This window comes from Plecotus auritus, assembly GCF_963455305.1.
Source record: "Plecotus auritus genome assembly, chromosome: 12".
NCBI classification, from domain to species: domain Eukaryota; kingdom Metazoa; phylum Chordata; class Mammalia; order Chiroptera; family Vespertilionidae; genus Plecotus; species Plecotus auritus.
Window position 1 is genome coordinate 20,973,559 of NC_137778.1, and position 21,049 is coordinate 20,994,607.

The following is a 21,049-nucleotide window of genomic DNA, read 5'->3' on the forward strand; positions in this document are numbered from 1 at the left end:
GGCATGTGCCCGCAACCAAGGTACATGCCCCCGACCGGAATCGAACCCGGGACCCTTCAGTCCGCAGGCCGACGCTCTATCCACTGAGCCAAACCGGTTAGGGCACTTTTTACAGATTTAACAACAAACGGGAAAAGGCATTGAAAATGCTATCCCGACAGTCACTGGAATGCAGAGGTGGGCCTGAGCAGCTGGGCAAATCAGTATCATCAGCTTCCTTCTGTGAGTTACTTTCAATAACCAACCTGAAAGATGTTATATAGCTTAACAGGAGACAAAAAGGTTTTAGTGAAAAACATTTTTGTGGATGGGAAAACCTTCAAAAATTGGTACTTATGTTCTTTAATATTAAGATACCATCATACTGAGCTGTAAAAAGTACTAGCAAAATTGTCCTAAACTGACTTTTGAAAAAGGCAGTTTTAGTGGCAAGTTTAAAGAAACAGGCAGGCCACTGATATTAGTATCTAATAGCAGTCCTCTGATGCGGGAGAAACTTAAACGTGTCTCTCTTGATACTTAGTGAAGTCAGCAAACAATATCCCCAGTCTGTGCTTGACTGATATTAAGAACCACACCTTCCATTTCACAGCCTGGACCACAGCACCCCTCCTCCCCCTTCCTCCCAACCCAGATAGGTGATTACAGACGAGGAGGCAGTGATGTTGCTTCAAAATATTTAATACGTGTTAGACACGTGAGGTTACATTTTTATACAAAAATCAATACAACGAAGGAGAAAATACTGTACAAAAAACCAGCTCCCCCAACCTTTATACAACAAAGACTGGAGTCACCATATCTACAAAACCATAAGGTCTTTTCACTTAGGGGTTCTGTCTGTAAACTTTGTTTCATTAAACACTTTTTAAAAGCACTGTGTAGTAGTTTTGAGCTAGAGCTTTTAAAAATATATCTTTTCTCTATAACTCCATATTTCCAAGCTTGAACTCTTCTGTGAAGTTCATCAAGCTTTTTTCCCTGTGGGGAAGACAAGGGCCGCTAAGATTCCCCTTTCCCAGAATAATCACAGGGTTTCTTAAACGTTTCTTCAGTGAGAGAAAGGAGGGGAGGGAGAAATAATACAAGTCTCTACTCCAGGCTGAATCACTCTAGTCTTATGAAATCCTGCGAGGAAACGCCGCTCCTGGCTCTGGTACGGCTGTAGCTCTCATGTGAGGGGCGTGTGTAAAGTCCCTTCCTGCCTCGAGAACGAATGGGGAACTCCCGGGCCCTGTGAGCCGCTTCCTTCTCGGCGCTGCTGGTAGAGGAAAGTCCCCGCCTGCCCCCATCTCCTAAACCCTGGGGCAGGGGCGAAGCATTCCAGAAGGACAAAATAGTCTTAATTCACAAAACAAACTTACAGACACAGACATACACAGACACACAAATTAACGGTCGTCCTCTTCCGATAAGCCTCACGCTCCCAAGTCTCAAGAGAGGTCCCCAGAGAGGCCAACACAGCAGGGCCGCCGAGGCCCAGGGCAGTCCGTGCCGCCCCGCAGCACCCAGTCTCCCCGGCGCGCTCAGCGCCTGCGGTCTCCGGGGCGTCCTCGGGGCCAGCAGAAGCCCAGCCCTCACGTCGGGACGCCCGATGCTCAACCTCCAGCCCGCGCGGGCCGGGAACTCAGAAGGCCTCGATGGCTGTGCTCCAAGGGTTCATGTCTCTCAGCACCACCTTATCGCAGCAGATCTGCCCGGGCTCGGCGGCTTCCGGACCTCTCTCCTCGCCCTCGGCTTCCTCCCCGCCGCCCCGCGGGCTTTTCCGTAGGAGTCCCGAGAAGCTGGAGCCGAAGATGCTAATGAGGTTAGCCACGTTCCCGGTCTCCATCTCCTCCTCCCCTTCCTCCGCCCGGCCCGGCTGCCCCTCCAAGTCCCAGCGGGGCTTCTTCACAGGGGTCGAGCCGGGCGCCGGGCGGCCCGCAGGGCCACAGCCGCCGGCCCCCGCCGCGGGGCGCTTCCTGGGGCAGAGCGGGGGCGGCGCAGGGGGCTCGTCCTCCGCGCTGCAGTCACCCGGGGGAGACGCGCTCGGCGCCCCCGGCTTGTCCTCCACGCCTGGGGGGCAACCACAGTAGCGGCGAGCCTCTCGGGGCCCCTCGGGGAAGACGTCCGAGCCTCCGGCTTGGTCCCCGGCTCCCCCAGCCGCCACCTCTCCGCCCTGAAGAGTGTTCCTGGCGCAGGTCACGGTAGTCGCGGGCTCCGCGTCACCCGCCCGCAGCGCGTCTGGGACCGCAGAGTGTTCTGGCTGCGGCTCGGTCTCCAGCCTGGCGGCGGGGGCGGTCGGCGGGGGAGGCTCTCCCCAGCCCGCCGAAGACCCAGCCGCCGGCTCCGCTGGCAGCTGCAGGGGGGTCCCAGAGGGACCAGCCAGGTAGAGACCGGGACACGGGTCGCTCAGGTAGACCTGGCGGGCGCTGCGCAGCACCAGTGAGACCAGCAGGTTCTTGTGCAGCTTGATGCCGCCCCGCTGCACCCGCGAGTTGTAGATCTTGCCCAGCGAGATGCTTACGATACGGTGCGCCTCCAGCTTGAACTCCATCCTGCCTGCCGACCCTTCACCAGCGGACAGGCGCGGAGGTGAGGGCTGAGCCCGGGCTCCCGGTCACAAGCCGGGAGAGGAGTCGGAGGCCTCAAAAAGTCGGCCCCAGGGGTGGACCCTCGACAACTGAAGATTACGTGGAGAAACCAATTTCGATGACGCGCTCACTGACCCTTTCGTCCCCTCCAGTGCAGACAAACACCCAGTCTCTCGTCCGGTCGCTAACTGAGGGCAGCCCTACCGCCCGGCGCTTTATATAAGCTCCCCACCCGCCAATCGCGAAGGGCCGCCAACCATTCTGGGGCGGGCCGACACGCCCTCATGAGCTGCGCGCGGCCAATCGGAGCCCGAGGAGGGGCGCCAGAGCCATTCGAACGTTAGTCCCGCGGAGCAGTCTCTTAAAGGGGACACAGTGTGCAGGCGGCGAGCGACAGGCGGGTGGCGGGCCTGGGCTCAGAAAGTAGGTGATAGGGGAGGAGACTTAGCCCCGTATTGTTTGTAGGAAAAGGTTCTGGCTTGTGCGCTGGCTTGCCAGAACCAAAGCAAAACAAACCATTCGAACTTTCATCGTGGAGGTGGACTTTGCTCTGCAATAAAGTCCGGATCCTCCCTGATCACCCCAAGCCCCACCTCCATTTCCAGGGCGCCTCACACCTGAAACCTTCTGGTCACCCCTGGCAGAAATGGAGATGACAGCAAAATGTGGCAAGGGATACCCCTGGATAACAAAATAGTATTACTACAAGATATTTAGCAGATACTAATTTTGTATGAGTCCCTTACCCCCTAGAGTCAGCCTCTCTCTCTCTCTCTCTCTCTCTCTCTCTCTCTCTCTCTCTCTCTCTCTCTCATTAGCATCTGTTAATTGTAAACCCGAAAAAAGAAAAAGGAGGTTCTAAAAGTTCCTACATTTTGGTTGCTTATCAAGAAATTGTGTCTAGGTACAAAGACCAGCACCTATCACTTTGTTCTCTAGATTTAAGAACCAACACAGTTGTCACATAGGTTACGATGGAAGGCGGTACAGATTCTCTACAATGATTTTTCTTCAGCAGGAGGGCTGACCAGCCACCCTTGGAAAAATCTAGCAAGTTCTAAAAATATAAATAGAGAAGTTCTGTGTTCTCATCATGATGTCATAATTTTATTTTGTGCCAAGGTAAAAACATTGGGGAGGAGTGTTCCAGAATTTTCTGGTCAGTCAACCATCTACTGACCCTTAGTACATGACATTAGGGCAGAATCACCACAGGGTTGTCCAGGGTCCTGGACTCGGTTCCTGGAGAGTCAGTTCCAGTTAGTCCCACTTAAACTCCAACACAGATCTGCCTGATAACTCTGGGTACATAACCTCCAGACACTTAGTCTCTCCAACTCTAAAAGGGAGAAATCACATACACATCTGCTCTATTATGCAGAACATAAATGACAACTCAGCCACAGTCTGAATCATGAAACTGAGCACATGGGAGTCTATGTGGAACAGTTAGCCTGACTAGGATTTAGCCAAGTGGTGTATAGTAAGTCCTCAAGTAATGTCATTGATAGGTTTTGTGACTTTAAGTGAAATGATGTATAATGAAACCAGTTTTTACCATAGGCTAATAGACGTAAATAAGAGTAAAGTTCCTATGACATCTCATTGTTATAAGGAAAAGACGTTGAACAAAATGACATTTGAGGACTCGCTGTATTTAGTTAGGAGAAATACTAGTGAAAGGTGGGCTTGATTATGGCCAATTCACAATCAGAGGCCTCCAAAGGATGTGATGCCTCAGTAACACTACCTGTGCCCACAAATGATTGATGGCAACTGAAACACCAGACCATGAGGCCCAGAGTTCCTCCCCTCTAGGAAGTTTCAGCTCACATAAAGAAGGACATAAAATAATAACACAAATAATTACAAAGCAACCTGTATATTTTGGGTAATAACATGAGAAATACTTTCTTTTATTCTCTCTTTGAGAGTTATTAGTCACTATAAAACACGGATTAAGAGCACAGGTTCTGAAGACAAGCTTCCTGAGTTGGAATCCCAGCTCCACTTTTTACTTGCTGTGTAACCTTTGGAAAGTTATTTCACCTTTCTGTGCTTTAGTCTTTTTCATCTTAAAAGAAGATAATAATAGTGCCTACCCCTTAAGAGTTTTTGTGAGGCTAAAACAAGGTAACATGCAAAGCTCTTAGAACAGCCTGGCACATAATAAGCCACCAATGTATGATAGTTATCGGAACACATCACCCCCAACACCACATTGGGGTGGGAGAAGAGACATGGGGGTGGGGAGAGTGGGGTGGGGAGGGACTTAGATGGGAGAAAGAAGTTGTATTTGAGGAGGGTATTGAAAAATCCTCAAGTAGGATCCACAAGTTCCAAGCAGCAGAAGCAACAGAATCCCGCATAGGGAACATCCCACTTGACAGGAATGCCAGGCACCATAGTAAGTGGAAAAGGCAAGAAACAGAGGCTGGGCCTACATGATAGTGGGTCATAGATGGCTCAATGAAGAGATGGGCCACTGGGAGCTACTAAAGGTTGTTGAGTAAGAGAACCACAGAATGGATCCTAGAACAGTCAGTACACTTAATTATAGAGAGGACCACTTAATTATAAAGCTCTTGTGGGAGTTTAGGCAAAGGGTCATGAGGCCTGAACTAGGTAGAGATAGCAAAAATGAAAAAACAAGAGACAAAATGAACCTTAGTGATTATCGAGGAAGCCACTACCCACCCAGACAGGTCATTTATAGAGCTAGACTTCATGAAGCCTTCCTGACCCACCTGAGCAGGGCATTTCGCCATCCTGCATTGCATGAAGCATTCTTCACCATTGCCCTCATCATTTTCCCCTCTCATGCCCAGGCCCCTCCCTAGCTGTGCTCTCAATGAAGGCAAAAGCCCATCTATACCAGGAGATAAAGAAAATATTTAACAACTGGGTGACCAGGCACTAACCATCAGAACAGAGTCCCAGAGGCCCTTAGAGTGCCTGCGGTTGTGGGGGAGGGGGTGGAGGCTGGGCTTCTGCAGGAAGGACTGAATGGCCAGAAAGGAGGGTACACAAGGTGCCTAGGGCAGAGGTTCTGCCAGCTGGCATGGAAGCATTTCCGTATTTCAACAACTTGCCATAGCAATGCATACTGAGTGATTGATTACGCACTTGGATGAATGAGCCCCTAATCATGATATTGTCTGCCAGGCACTGTGCTAGTCACTTTGCGGGCCTTATTTATCACCCTTATAAAGTTCTAAAAGCACGTGTCATTTTCTCCATTTACAGAAGAGGAAACTAGGACTCTGAAAGGTTAGGTAATTCCCGAAGTCATACAATTGTAGGCAGAGGGGTGGGATTCAACTCCAAATCTATTTAACTCTAAGGTGTGAGGGTGGGGCTCTGAGGTTCAAACCTTGTTTCATCTTACCTGCCCTGTGACTTTTGAAAAGTTATTTCACATCTAGGTGAAATGAGAAAACCATGTCCTAGTTTAATTATTTAACCTTCTGTGCCTCTGTCACCTACTGTGTAAAATGGGAATAAGAAAAATACCTACAGCGCTTAGTAGAGTCTAGCAGCACACAAGCACTTTCTAAGTCTACTTGTTACTGTTATACCAGTGCCTAGCTCAGTACTGAGCACATGGTAGGTACCCTGTTAGTACTTGTTGAATTTTGAATGCTTTTTTCTACTACACCACATAATGGGTGCTCAATAAATGTCTGCTGCCTTGAGATTGAGCATGATCACTGTTATTATCAGGATTTTCTCTAATCCCGAGATAGCAAAATGGTAACTTGAGAATTTATTTCTGGAGGGCCTGGGCTCTTATGATCAGCAAGCTTCACCTCCATTTACCAAAAAAGGTGGGAAGATCTATAACAAATTCTTCTAAGTTTTAGGAAGCAAGTAATTAAATTTGCTGTCATCAATCTTTGAGATGTTTCTCAGTTAAAAAAACACACACAACTGGTAGCACTATGAGAAGCATTAGGGCTATCAGAAAGACAGGAGAAGCCGTGCTCTGGAAGAAATGGCCAAGCATATCCGGTGGGTCTGTGCTGTCCGTCCACCCCCCATCTTCTCAGCTTGGCATGAGCAGATTCGCATGCTGAGGATTGGCCACAGCTGTTCCCGCTCAGGCACTACCTGGCTCTGGCCTGGGAATTCCTCTCAGTACAGGGTCTGTCTGCCCACTGCTGTTGACTTTATTTCTTGTTTGCTTGACTAATGAAGGCTAAGTGTTATTATCAGGTGATTACAGAGCTTATATTGCCTTAAACTGAGTCTAGTCTGTATAAGAACAGTGCAAACTCACTATGGGTTATGCACACAATATCTCTGTAAGAAGTGACAATGAGTGAGAAGTGGGTGGGTGAAATAAAGATAAGTTAATTGAGGACAGGAAGAGACTTGACTTTGGGTGGTGAGCGTACAATGCAGTGTGCACATGATGTTTTATTGAGTTGTACACTTGATAACCTATATGGTTTTATTAATCAGTGTCACCCCAATAAATTAAATTTAAAAATCCTGGAAGTTTGATACTAATAATAAATAAATAAATAAGTTATCTGAATTGTGCCTGCCTTTCAATGTTAGTATTTTTGACATTTTCTTGGCCAAAGTTGCTTATGTGAGTGAATCATCATTTGTATGACATCCTGAATTCTTCTTTTAAAATATATTTTTATTGATTTCAGAGAGGAAGGGAGAGGGAGAGAGAGATAGAAACATCAATGACGAGAGAGAATCATTGATCAGCTGCCTCCTGCACACCCCCTACTGGGGAACGAGCCCACAACTCGGGCATGTGCCCTGATGGGGAATCCATCCATGACCTCCTGGTTCATAGGTTGATGCTCAACCACTGAGCCATGTTGGCCAGGTCTGAATTCTTTAGGTAAAAAGCTCTATAAAAGTATAATATTAGCACTTTATGTAAGCGATACTCCTCTTGCTCTTCTGAGAACAGACAAATCCACTTTTTAATCCAACTTTTTCTCTCTCACAATTCTGGCATATTTTACAGCCTTTTTTCCCTGGGCTGCTTGACTACTGTAGAATTTCTTTATCTCCAAATAGCATTTGACTAGGGGTGAGCACCAAAGCCTGTTTTCTTTCCTCACCCCCATTTCCTTTTCTAAACTATTTCAGCCCCAACCTTTCCTTTTGTCCTGAATTTCCTATCTTGGTTCAGAGACCCTTTGGTTGTTTTTATGATCGTCCTTGTCATACCTTGCTTTCTGTAATACTCTTAAGGAAAGCAAATCAATAAGCAGAGCACTCAAACCTCATTAAAATGAACCTAGTACCCTCTCAAGGCACAGAATGAGGAAACACCACCATATAAAACCCATACTATTCAATACGGTAGCCACCAGGCCAATGTGGCCCATGCAACTGAGGAACTGAATTTTAAATTCCATTGAATTCAAACCTAAAAACTGAAACATGATCAATAAAACCCTTGTCCCAAAAACCAACTTTATCCTATATAATAAAAGCCTAATATGCAAAGTGACCGAACGGTGAACGACCAGTCACTATGATGCGCACTGACCACCAGGGGGCAGACACTCAACACAGGAGCTGCCTCCAGGCCAGCCAAGGCAGGTGCCAGCAAGCCCCCGCTTCCTGATCACCCCACATAGCCCCACAGAGGGAGGTGACCTGCAGCGGCGGGGGGCAGGGCCAGCTGGCAAGTAGGCAGTGGCAGGGGGTGGGGCTGGTCCATGGGCCACACCAGGCTGGCCAAGGCAGGTGCCAGTGGGGGCCCCCTGATTGCACTGCTGGTCGCCCCACAGATTGGCCCTAATTGCAGGCCAGGTCTAAGGACCCTACCCATGCACGAATTTCATGCACCGGGCCTCTAGTTGTGTCATATTTCTGAAGTTTGGAAATTTAGTTTCAGAGTGGAAGGTAAATTGTAAAACACAGCAGATTTCAGTCTAAGTACCAAAAAGAGAATGCAAAATATCTCATTAATATTTTTAGAATGGCTACATGTTGAAATGATAAAATTTTGGATTTGGTTAAATAAAAGATTAAATTTAATTTAACCTGTTTCTTTTTAGATATGTGGCTCAAATTATATTTCTATCGGACAACATTGTCCTAGAGATAATAAAGGGATAGGAAGGTGTGGACATATAAATATGCCTGAGCATATTGTGAGCAATTAACAAAGGTCCTTGATTGGAGAAGAGGAAAAGGAGAGGAAAGATAAAGTAAAAAGGAAATAAAACAAAAAAACAGTTGCGGAGTTGAGGAGAAAATCAAAGGAAAATGTAGAAAACAGAGCTAAACTGGCCAGCAGAGAATTCTTTCTAGAACCGAGAAGTCGCCACAGAAGTAGAGAAACACAAGCCTACATTTCTGAATATGATGATCCAGCGATTATCACAATATTATTTTTTAATTCAAAATACATACATGCAAACTTAAGTTGCAGAGAGTGTACTCACTTGGGTAATGTCGTTCTCGTGTGCTGTTAGGGCGCATTCATCTTTTCATCTGGAAGTTACAGGGCCATTTGTTTTCAATGTGCCACTTTCCTGCACAAAGCTTTCAGTGGTCTCCATGACATTTATGGCAAAAATCCACTCCTTGGGCCTGGTCTCCAGAGTGGTACACAGGACACTGCCAAAGACAAACAGCCTGGAATGGTGAACAGAGCCCGCTATGTGTGGGCAGAGTTGCAGATGGTCCTTACGTGGTAAAAGTGGGGCGTTGGACTAAATTATTGTTCCTCAAACTGTGGCTGCGCGTTAGAGTCACCTGGGGGGCCTTTAAATATGGAGACGCCCAGGTCTCACCCCAGATGCTTTAATCAGAATCAGGCACTGGAATTTTTTAAAGCTGGGTAGGTGATTGCAATGTGCAGCCATGTTTGAGAACCAGTGGACTAGCTGATTGTTTCAGGATCATTTCAGGTTTAGAATTCCATGATTCTATAAATCGAGGCAAACCTTTCCAACCTCTCTACCATCCTGGGCAACATAAATGCCCCCACCTCTTCCCCAGCTAGACAGGTCTAATCAAAAGCATATGTTACCCTGGCCAGTGTGGCTCAGTTGGAGTGTTGTCCAATATACCACTGAAAGGTTGCAGGTTTGACTCCTGGCCAGGGCACATACCTACCTGTGGGTTCAAAAGCCTGGTCAGGGTTTGTACCGAAGACAACTGGTCGATGTTCTCCCTCACATCAATGTTTCTCTCTCTCTCCATCCCCCTCTCTCTAAAATCAATGAGCATATCCTCTGCTGACAATTAAAAAAAAAAAAAGTATATGCCTCCTCTAATTCCTCATCAAAATGCCCTCTCCCTGGTGCCCAAGTTCTGTACTACCACTTCCTCCAGGAAGCCTTCCATGCCCATTGGTGTTTACAGTGCTCACTTGGAAACACACAGTCATTTGTTACTTAAAACCACAATATCACTTATCTTGTGATACCCTTATTTTGGTTTTGTATTTTGTTTACTCACATGTTATTTATTTAACTTGTATGTAGATATATTTCTCAGTTCCCAGGAACTTTATAAAGTCCCGGGAGATACTGCATTACACTTTATTTGCATCCTGCCTCATCTACACCAGAACCATGAATATTTGTACATACATATTAAGGGATCAATAACTATTTGATAAATTAATTAATGAGTTACCAAAAGTTGAAGCTAAAATATTCAAACAGCCAACTCGAGGGTTAAAAAAAAAAAAAGGAATACTCAACATAAATTTTTCTAGTGGCACAATAGCCAAATTATCACTGCAAATACATTTCAACTTATCCTCGCTCATAATTTAATTATTTATGACCGTACGCTCAACTATTTCCCTATAAAAGCTATTTTTCACATAAAACAAGTTGATTTTTGATACAGTTTGCTTTTTCTGCCATGCTATTTACAAATGTGTGATTCTATTACTGAGAAAGTAATTGCTCACCTACTCTGTTCTGATTAAACATTTATTATGGGTTAGTGATGTACTGAAAACCCTACTGGGTGTCAGCACCTCATTTAGGGGCAACTTATATATCTTTCAGCCAATACGAAAGTCTTGCCTCTTCTTCCCATTCCCATCCTAATAAAACGAATTCTAATTCGTTCAAAAGTCAAGTTCATTTTAGATCAACACAGCTTATCTAAATGATACCATAAAGGCTCATTCAGTTTGAAAACCAAAAATCACTACCTCTTTCCATACTCATTTTGACTAAGCAAATTCCAAGTATTCATACGGACACATCCTCCAGTGTAAAAGGAAATTTAAGACCTGCTGTCTGACCAGGAGCTAGGGTGTGGATTAGCAGATTTATGTTTATAAGACAGTCCGAGCTCTTTTGAGGAAAAGGACAGTAACAGGGGCAGCATTCTCACATCCTTCCCTGCATCATCATTGTATAAAGTTATCTGAGTCCAACTCCTCTCCTAATAAGCAACAATTCCTGTAGTAATTCCCTGAAATACCAAAAACAAACAAACAAAAAAAACCACAACATTTTGGGGAGAAAAGGTGTCCTTTAAAAGTTAAGGTGGACTAGACATCTTTCCATAAGAGAATTAGTCAAGAAAGAAAAACAACCTACAGGTAGTTATAAAATGTTCTTTTAAGAAGAATAAGATTTTGATTCCCTGTCTCTCCTCCCCCCTTCCCCCTCTCCCCCACACCTCCTCCCCCAAGACTGAGTAATGCTTGGGAAGTTTCGGAGGCACGTGGTTGGTGAGGTCAAAACCACAAGGAACCCTTTTCAGTCTGGCTCTTTCTGTTTGATTTTGAATTTGCCCACGCGGGATGGAGTGAGCGCATGTCACCATGGCTGTTCCGATCAGTGTGTCTGGGTAAATTGTTTTCTAGTGTGTCAGTGGTGTGTGTCAGGGGGTGTTGGCGGGGAGGGGGATCTGCTTAGTCAGTTTGGCCTCAAGGGGCTGAATGAAAGCTCTGGTCTGAATGAATGGGAGGGCTTTTGATGTCTCTTTTCTGTTATGGAGGGGACTTATCATTGGTTTATTTGTTTTGAGGCTTAGAAATGATTTTGAAACTATTGCACTTTGCTTGGTTTGGGGGGCAATATTATGTTTTTCAATGTGTTTCCAATTGGTTAGAAGAATTGGGTTTATTTAAAAAACAAAACAAAACAGTTTGGTGCCTGTGCTTGAGGAGGAAAAGGAGCCCTTTATCCCACTCCCCCTCTCACAGAGGGGAGAGCAAAATAGAATGAAGAAAAGGGTATGGCTTTGCTCTCTCTCTCTCTCTCTCTCTCTCTCTCTCTCTCTCTCTCTCTCTCCCCCCCCCCCCCTCTCTCTTTCTGCCATGAGATCTAACTAGACTGGAAGGGTTTGACAAACAATTAACAATCCTTCCCACTCAGCCGCTGTTTCCCAAAATAGCATCTCCTTCACTGCCAGGGTAGAAGGGGGCCTTCAGGGGAGGAAGACACACAGGTGCCCTCTTTCTGAAGCCTGCGTCGCTGCGATCTTGAAGGCAGAGGGGGAAACCCAGGGGATTAAATTAGCAGGCAGCCCAGGCTCCACCTGGCAGGGAAATAGATGATAGGCTTTAAAGACAGGAAACTGCTTCGTACTCCAAAACAATAATTTTCAAAAGCAACACATGATGGATGCTGCGGGCGGGGTTCTTTCCCCTCTGTTCATAATTTGGAAGGAAATCACCCTTTAAGATGCAGCTCATTGAATGAGCTAGGTCCTCTGGGATTCCTGCAATTCTGCTCACCTCACCCCCTACTTGGAAGGATGGTTCCAGCCAGCCCTTCCTTACACCTGACCCCCAGCCGCAGAAATTGCTCAACGTCAGGTCTAGAGAGATCTGATGAGGGCTGGGGTTGCCTTTTCTTCTTCTTGCTCTGCCTTGTCCTCTTTCTTGCTTGCTTCCCTTTCCCCTGCTCTGCATATGCAGCCTGCCATGTTTTCCTCTTCCTCTTTCTTTTCTCTGGAAAACCGCCTCTCACACTCCCACATGTCACTTTGCTCTGCCAGCCCAGGCTCTCTGGGGTCCTGAGATGTCTCCTGTCATGTTGGGGATGTGGATGGGAAGGGAAAGCACACAATGCATTAAACAAAGGGAACAGACCAGCAGCATGTCATCCAGAAGGTCGGTAGCCTGAAGATAGAGGAGGAACGGAAGGACCGAACATGCCCCCAGAGGATTAACAGATTACACATATCAAATTGGAGTCTAGATTTTGCTGTTTTTAAATTGCCCTGAAAATATACCCAGTGGTATATTTGATAAAGCAGCTATCAAAAAGAGAGATCTGTTCCACAATTTAATTCACAATCCAGCTTCTAGAAACTGTGGGCTTGGTTCCATTTGCATTGTGCATATGCTTCCCCTGTAACAGTGGCATTCTAGCTCATGGTCTGATCATACAGACACATCCCTCTGGGACTGGGACTTCCCGAGGGCAGCTGCAGGTCTCCTGTGTGTATCCTCAGTGGCTTGCATAGCACTTGGTCCAAAACACCCACTCAAATATTAGAAGGACTCAAGAGTATTGGGGTGGATGGATGGATAGATAGATAGACAGATAGATAGATGGATAGGAGAATAAATAGTAGAGGAAGACATTTGGAATACTCAAACATTATCTCTTTTTCTCCTGATATTCTAGAAAAGGAAATATATAATCGGCAAACTTTCTTCTGACAGGTGGCAAAACAGAGAAGTGATATGATTGACGCTGATGTTCCAGCAAGACTTGCTCCCCATGTATCCTCTTCAGCACCTAGCACGGTACAGAGTTACACTCAACACACAATTGTTAAATTAATAATTTAGAGAGGAGCTATTTTCCTTGAAGAAAGGGTTTTCAGGAAAAGAGATGGAGGAGTGATACAAATACAGTGATACTTTACCTTCCCCACCCTTGACTCCGTGAAACAACCTCAGGATGAAAGAAGACCATGCACAGCCTTGTAACATAAAGAGAGAAGAATGGGAGTACATGCATGTGGTGTGATATTTCCAAAGGACCCTCCTTCAAAGGCATTTGCAGCTGACTCAAATGTTAGACTTTCAGATCCAGAGATGCTTACATTCAAGGACTCTGTATGATCGAGGGACATTAGTTACGGAGCAAGGTTAGCACCAGAACAGTAGGCAAAATAGAATGCTTGCAGCTCAGAGAGCTCACTTCTGCTCTGCCCCAATCGGAGTGGGGGAAAGGCTGTGTGAATCCATAAAGGGCTGGAATGATGCTAAGCAACTACGTGATTATGCAGATATGTAACCAAAATTGAGTATAAGGACAAGATAGCTCAATCTGGATTTGTCACTCAGTTAGCTTTAAGGCCATTCATGTATTCAATTCTTCCCCCACTGCCAAAGCCCTACAAAAAACAACAGAAACCTTGGAGAGCTGAGATTTACATAGTCCAGGAGCTTTACCAAATTCTGAACACAGAATGTGCCTGGGAGGTATTAGAAAGGGCAGTTAATTGGTTGGCTCCTGAATGTGTTAATCCTGAGCAAAGCGGTGTTACTGCCTCATTAGCACATTAATTCTACGGACTATTCTCTGCAGTCCTGTATCACTTAATATCCTGGGCATTTCTGCAGGTTGTTTTACGAAATCAAGTTGCATTGACAAGAATTGCAAACTAAGACTCTTGGCTCAAAAGCCCTTGTTCAGGAACATTTTAGATTAAGAAAAGATAAGGTTGTAAATACGTGCCTGAAATACTGAGCCTGCTCTTCCTTCTCTGCTCAGAAAACCTGTGGCTGGTCCGGGCACAGTCAAGGTCCCTTGCCTCTACTGAAGTACACAGTGAGAGGTGAGCGGTGTTGCAACCCCACCAGCTGTGCTGGAAATAGTCTCTGGGACCAGTGAAGGCCTCGATGTCCCCAGCTCTACACTCCCAGAACCACTCTCCCAAATGAGAAGAGGGGCTTAGTTACTCCAAAACCAGTCCTTCAAGTTGGAGTTCATTGCCACATTAATTTTTCATGCACCTTATTTTTGCATACATTTTCTATGGTCTTCTGCATGCATGTCTTTCTGCTTACTAGATTATAAAATGGTTCATAGTAGGGACCTTTTTTCAACTTCTGTTTCTCCAGTAGAATCCAGTCTACTGTCTTATATCTAATTAGTACCCCATAAATATCGGTTACTTTGAATTTTCGAGAGAGAGAGCAGGGAATAGTGGAAAGAACACTGGGTAAGGAATCAGATATTCCCGTGGGTTCTGCCCCTAGCCACTCAGTGACGCTGTGCAAGTCATGACACTTCAGTCCTCAGGATCCTAATCTGTGACATGATGAGGTTCAAGTAAGGTCCCTCTAGTTCCCACACACTAGAAAAAGAGGAATGAGAAGGATTTTGAGTAGCCTAACTTTATTTGCTAAATTAGTGGCTGTGGCGGAATATTTAAAGATATAAAGGAAGATGAGATGTGTCCTAAAGGTTTCTGGGATTTATTAAAATCCCTGCAGTTTGGGTTCTAAATGGACAAAATGTAAGAGGACAGAAATAACCATCATAATATTTGAGTTAATTAACTTAGAAAATAAATTCTTCCACTTCATTCATCAGATGAAGATTCACTGATTGTCTACTGTAGCCCAGGCAGAGCAAGGGCCCCGGCAACACCAGGATGGGTATGGCCCCCTCCAGCGGCGCCTCCACACAGCTCACCTCCTTGTAGGGGAGACAGGTGGGTGGGAGTCAGTCCTACAAGAGGACTATGTGCAAAAAGACAAGAGTGGGATCAGAGGGCAAAGGTAACTCCTCTGTGATGCAGGGCAGGGGACAAAGGGAGAGCTGGGGGCCAAGGCTCATGGTGCTGGAGGAAGAGGTTTGACCTACTTATTCTTCTACTAGTTGTAGATGAGGATAATGAGCAAAAAGATGGGGGTGGGTAGGAGAGCTCCAGCCACCATCCAACCCTTAATCTTTCCCCATAGCACCTAGGACACCCCACTTTCCCGTGTTGTCCACTGCAGTATCTCTAATATCTAGGACAGTAGCTGGCACATAGTGTGCTCAAGCAATTGTTGTTGAATGAGTGAACAAAAAGAATACAATAAAACATCTCTTCTGTCACCTTATCCCTAACTACCTTTTGACCAGTTCAGGATGGTACACAGTGGCATCACAGAAGCCAAGGAAGATTCCAACAAAGGAAGTCTATCCAGTGATGTTAATTCATGTCATACATTGCAGAAAGGACAAGTGAAATTAGACTGAGACATAGATTGGACAGTTGGGAGTGTCCCCGTGACCTCCCGAGCAACAGTGTAACTGGAGTGTTGGTGACAGACAGCAGTCCTTCAGAGCTTTGGAGCAGAGGTGAGGAGTAGAGACAGGTAGCAGACAGCTTGCTCTTAACTCAGTGCCATGAAAAAAGTAGAGAGAGAAACCCAGGAATTTGGGAGGGTTTCTGAAAGTAGAGAACAATTTGCTGAAAGGCAAGGAAACTTCATCCAGGGGAGGGCCATAGGGAATAAGAGGGAAGGGAACCAACCAATATTGAGTTCCCATCTCACGTAATCCTCTCAACACTCTTGGGAAGGTGTGGGGCTGACGGGTGAGGAAAGGGGCTTGGAGATGGTTTTTGAAACTTGCTCAAGACATGCAACAACATGGATAAACCTCCAGGGCATTATGCTAAGTAAAATAAGCCAGTCACAAAGACAAACATATGAGGCACCTAAAGTAGTCAGATCCATAGGACAGAAAACAAAATGGTGGTTGCCCGGGGCTGGAAGAAGGGGAATAGAGTGGTGTTTATTGAGTCTAGAGTTTCAGTTTGGGAAGATGAACAGTGTTGGACAACGATGCGAAAGTACTTAATACTACTGGACTGTATACTATAAATGGCTTAAATGGTGAATTTATGTTATGTGTACTTTACCACAATTTTAAAAAAGTTCTTAGATCACACAGCTAGTAAATGGAGGAGGTGGGATTCAAATCCTTGTCTGGCTGGCTGGGAAATCTCTGCCCTTTTCTATATATATCTACACGAGTCTATGAAGTTGAAGCTACAGCAGGGAGAGGAATAACTGGTGGGGAAAGGTCTTGGGAGAGTCAGTAAAGGGTGGGATTTAAAGCCTAAGAAGAGGGACTAGCCCAGAGCAAAAAGGTAGAACACCTCTGCTGAGGCTGAAGCAAAGGAGGTAAAGGGAGGTGGGTTGCAGGTCCCTTTGTGGCCGGGGAGATAAGGAACTTCTGAGAACCTCCACTTTCTTTGCGAGGTTGGAGGCAAAGGGGGTGGGACCAAGCAGGGAGCTTGAGGGAATGAAGAGCGTTTGGATAGCTGTTCTGGACAAAACCGACCAGGGTTATATATATAAATAAATGCCAAGCAGAGTTGGGATTATGGCCATCATGCCTAACGAAATATGTGGATAAATTCCATGGAGAACTCCCTCTGAGGAAATAGGTAGTTATCGGAAGTTCATTCATTAGGTTCACAAGTACAGGCACAATGGGAAGCATTAGTTATACTCCTAAGTCACCAGGAGCCCCAGAAAATGGGTGATTTACTTATAGACTCAAGGTGCAGCTGTGAACAGCTAGAAAACAGCTGGTGCAAAGGAACCAGTTCAAGAACCAACCATCAAAATGGTTCAAGTGTAATCAGTCTCAAGTGGTAGTCCCCCTGCCTGTGCAGAAAGAGGCTTAAACTTCAAATCACCTTGAGCTGCCACCATCAAGCAATGAGAATTTTCAGTCACACAGGTAGATAATGCTCACCCTAGGCAGGGGCATCTTCAAATTATGAAAAACAGCAGCAAGATCCAGGCACCAAATACCTTTTGCCTTTTGTTCTATGGGGTTGGAAAACAGTGGAAATGTCCCCAATACTTTCCAAACAAATTACTTTTAATGTTATTACATGAGATGACCAAATTCTAATAATACAGCCTTTTCAGATTATTCTACTGTTAATGGGTCCCCTCCAGCATCTAATTTACAATCTACTGACTGCAAACTAAATGGATTTTTCCAAAGAAGAGTTTTTGGGGTAGCTGTAATAACAGGCACAGATTACTTTAATGAGCTCAACTGTCATTCACTTTTATTATTTGGCCAATTTTTACATGAAACTAGTTTCATGTAAGCCAGATAATGACAAGTTATCCCAACAGAAAGGAGTTGCTGCATTGTCCTTCAAATTAAAAAAATGTATTTGGAAATAGAGTCACAGGAAAGCATAAAGATAGTCCAGAGAGGTGCCATGTACCCTTTGCCAAGTTTCCTCCATGGTTACATTTTATACTAATTATGGTACAATATCGAAATCAAGAAACTGATACAAGATGTGTGCATAGTTCTCTGTCATTATCACATGTGTAGATTCGTGTGACCACCGCTGCAATCAAGGTCCAGGACTCCCATCACTAAAAGGTCTCTCTCATGCTACCTTTATAATCACGCCCACCCCCTTTCCCCACCATCCCTTAACCTGGCAACCACTTATCTGTTTTCCATCTCTATAATTTTATGATTTGGAAAATGTTGCAGAATGGAATTATACAGTATGTGACCTTTTGAGATTGGCTCTCCTCCCACCCATTCAGCATAATGCCCCTGAAATTCATTCAAATTGTTGCATATATAAATAGTTTATTACTTTTTGTTGCTGAGTATTATTCCATAGCATAGAGGTAGCATTGTATAACTATTTTTCTATGGAGGTATATTTTGGTTGTTTCCAGTTTCCGGCTATTTATACTTATTATAGGGTAATATGCAAATTGGTCAGGATGCTGTCACATAACAACCTATCAGCAGGAGGGCAGGGGAGCAGAGCTCCATGCAGCGGAGAGCCGTGAGCAGCGGTGGGCGGGCCGGCCAGCTGAGGCCAGTGGCAGCGAACTACTTGCGCACCGATTCGTGCACAGGGCCACTAGTTACAAATAAAACTATGAAGAATTGTGTACAGGTTTCAATGTATACACACTTTAATGTGTAAACACTTAAATGTGTACACACCTTCTCTGGGGTCAACTGCCAGAAGTGTAACTGCTAATAAGTACATATCTAGTTTTTAAAGAAATATCCAAGCTATTTTCCAGAATGTTGGTACCACTCTCTTTTCCCACCCACAATGAATAAGTGATCCAGTTTCCCCACATCCTTATCAGAGTTTAGTGTTGTCACTACTTTCACTTTTAGCTGTTCGTATAGGTGTGGTGATAGCTCACTGTGGTCTTAATTGGCATTTCCCTAATGACTAGCAGTGTTGTACATATTTTTGTAAAGACATTAAATTTATAATTGGTTTCAGGGTTCCTTTTGGCAAATCATTTCACTCTCTCCAACCCTCAATTTTTTTTTTCATCTGTAAAAGGAGAAAATTTAACTATATCACCCCTAAACAACCCTCCAGCTATAACCACTAGGTCCACCCTGGGTGAGTTTGTTTGCAAGGTGAGGAGCTTTTATTTTCCCTCTGGGCACCAGCTATTCCCATCTGCCAAGAATTGACAAGTAATGAATCTTAGCCATGGCCTTCATTGACATTTCCATGAAATGTGTGACAACTCCCCATGGGCTTCATTTGGCCCTCAGGCCTTATTCAGCATTTAAACCACATCATCAAAGGCTGAGCAAAAAGACTCAGGCTTTCACGAATTTATAAGGGACTTCATTGATTTTCTGATTCATTGTAAAATTTTTATTCCTTTGTTCTCAAGGTTCACTCCAGAGCAGTTTTGAGTAGGTGATACCTTACAATTTTCATCAAGCATGCACCAAGTGCCTACTGTGTGCAGATAAGGTGGTGCACTGGAAAGAGCACAAGCGGTATATGAAGAGGGACTTGGATTTGAATCATGCCTCTGCCACTTAGTAAGTGTGACCTTGTCAAGAAACATAACTTATCTGAACTTCAGCAACGTGAAGATAATACCTGCTGACAAAGTGTTATCAGGAATAGAGATAACATATGTAAATGCCCAGTTCATAGGAAGCACTCAATAAGTGGTAGGTATGGTTACATGGGTCATAGGGAGTAAATCCTGGAGAAAACCTAGAGGACAAGAGACACGACCCTGTGCAATGTGCCTACACACACACACACACACACACACACACACACCTCAATTAATTTCTACATTAACTAACGCTGGGAGACAGATAGTTGCAAACCTGTTTTTATAAAACTGAGGCTGAGAAGTTAAATAATTTAAGATCACCCTGATACTAAGTGAAGGAAATGGAATTCAAACTGTGTCCTTAAGGGGTTTATAGTCTAGCCAGAGAGATAAGCTGGGCAGAAATAGATAAACACTAACACAGAATGGCCAAGTGCCAGTTGAACAGCAGAGCCAAAAAGCATTCACCAGTTTAGAGAGGGAGTTCATTCTGAGGATTGGCCAATCAGGGAAAGCAAAAGGAAAACAGAGGGTTAGAACTTGCTCTGTCTCCCTGAATACCCTTGAGTTCCTAGATGTCACCATCACAACTGCTTGTTGGTCCTGGAAGCCCAGCCCAGCTGCTGCAGGGACAGAGGCAGCCCTCAGCTCTCCCAGTCCCCCCTTCTCTCCCTCCTCCCGTTCGTTAATGGAATATTTATATGCAGGCCCTCCCATTTTACTCGGACGTTTTATCCAATCTGTGTTTTTCAGCATTATCACAGAAGGTCACTGTCAGAGTGGTAATTCTTCTATTAACACAAAACCCACGTCTATTTTATAGAAATATGTTCTAGATTACCTTTCTTGAAATCCTTTTCTATGATGTGAGCTTGATTTGCTTATAAGCATATGTCTGGGCCATTTCTGCACTTGGTAATTTTCAAAACATCTCTTTTGGGCTCCATTGCCCATGTAGTCTGGCTTACAGTGGGTACTGCTGAAATCCATTTTGCCAATATACTGTGTATGGAGCGGATCCTATGTGCCAGGCCCTGGAACACAGAGTGTATGTTCTATGAATGGCTGATTAACTAATGAAGGCCATAAGAATCTAATTTGAATATCAATATCCACGGCAGATTATTAGTAAATAAACTCTACAGCTTTAATGAAAATATAGTGTCTACAGTGACATACAGAGAACTCCCAATTCCTTGTGGCAGGTAACAATCCTTGACAATTTCATCATTGGGCCTATAAACACATCATCATGTAGATGGATTCTGAGTCAGCAAAGCTGGGCAAATTCACACATCTTTGAAATTTGATCTTAATTTCAATTGCAAAGGCCTAAATTGGGTTAGAGCAGCTTGCCTTCTGTCTTCACCCCTCCTCAATCCTCAGGGATCAATGACTAATTCATTCTTTAAAAGTAAGGTAGAGGGCAGCCCGAAGACTCAGCCTCAGGGGTTCCATCTGGTTTGCAACTTCCTGTGTGTAATGCACAGACCATGTATTGGTAGCTGTTTTGTGAGTAACAGAGTACAGGCTTTAAGATCTTTTAAAGCACGTCAAAGGGTTGTATTCAGCAGCTGATGAGACTCCAAATGTTTTCCTTTTTATTATTCCCAGCCCTCCAAGTTTCTCCAGAATTATCACCTTTTAGAGTTAGTGTCTTCTC

At 44.8% G+C, this 21,049-nt stretch overlaps 1 protein-coding gene across 1 annotated transcript; it reads right to left on the minus strand.

The window, feature by feature from the left end:
- Positions 1 to 663: 663 nt before the first annotated feature.
- Positions 664 to 2,757, minus strand: IER5 (immediate early response 5). The gene has a single exon (XM_080648805.1). It carries the CDS (start codon positions 2,534 to 2,536, stop codon positions 1,628 to 1,630), a length of 909 nt encoding a protein of 302 aa, XP_080504931.1. The 5' UTR covers positions 2,537 to 2,757; the 3' UTR covers positions 664 to 1,627.
- Between the last annotated feature and the right edge of the window lie 18,292 nt (positions 2,758 to 21,049).

Excerpts from the sequence above, each read along its gene's own strand:
- IER5 (XM_080648805.1), bottom strand. The coding sequence starts at position 2,536 with ATGGAGTTCAAGCTGGAGGCGCACCGTATCGTAAGCATCTCGCTGGGC.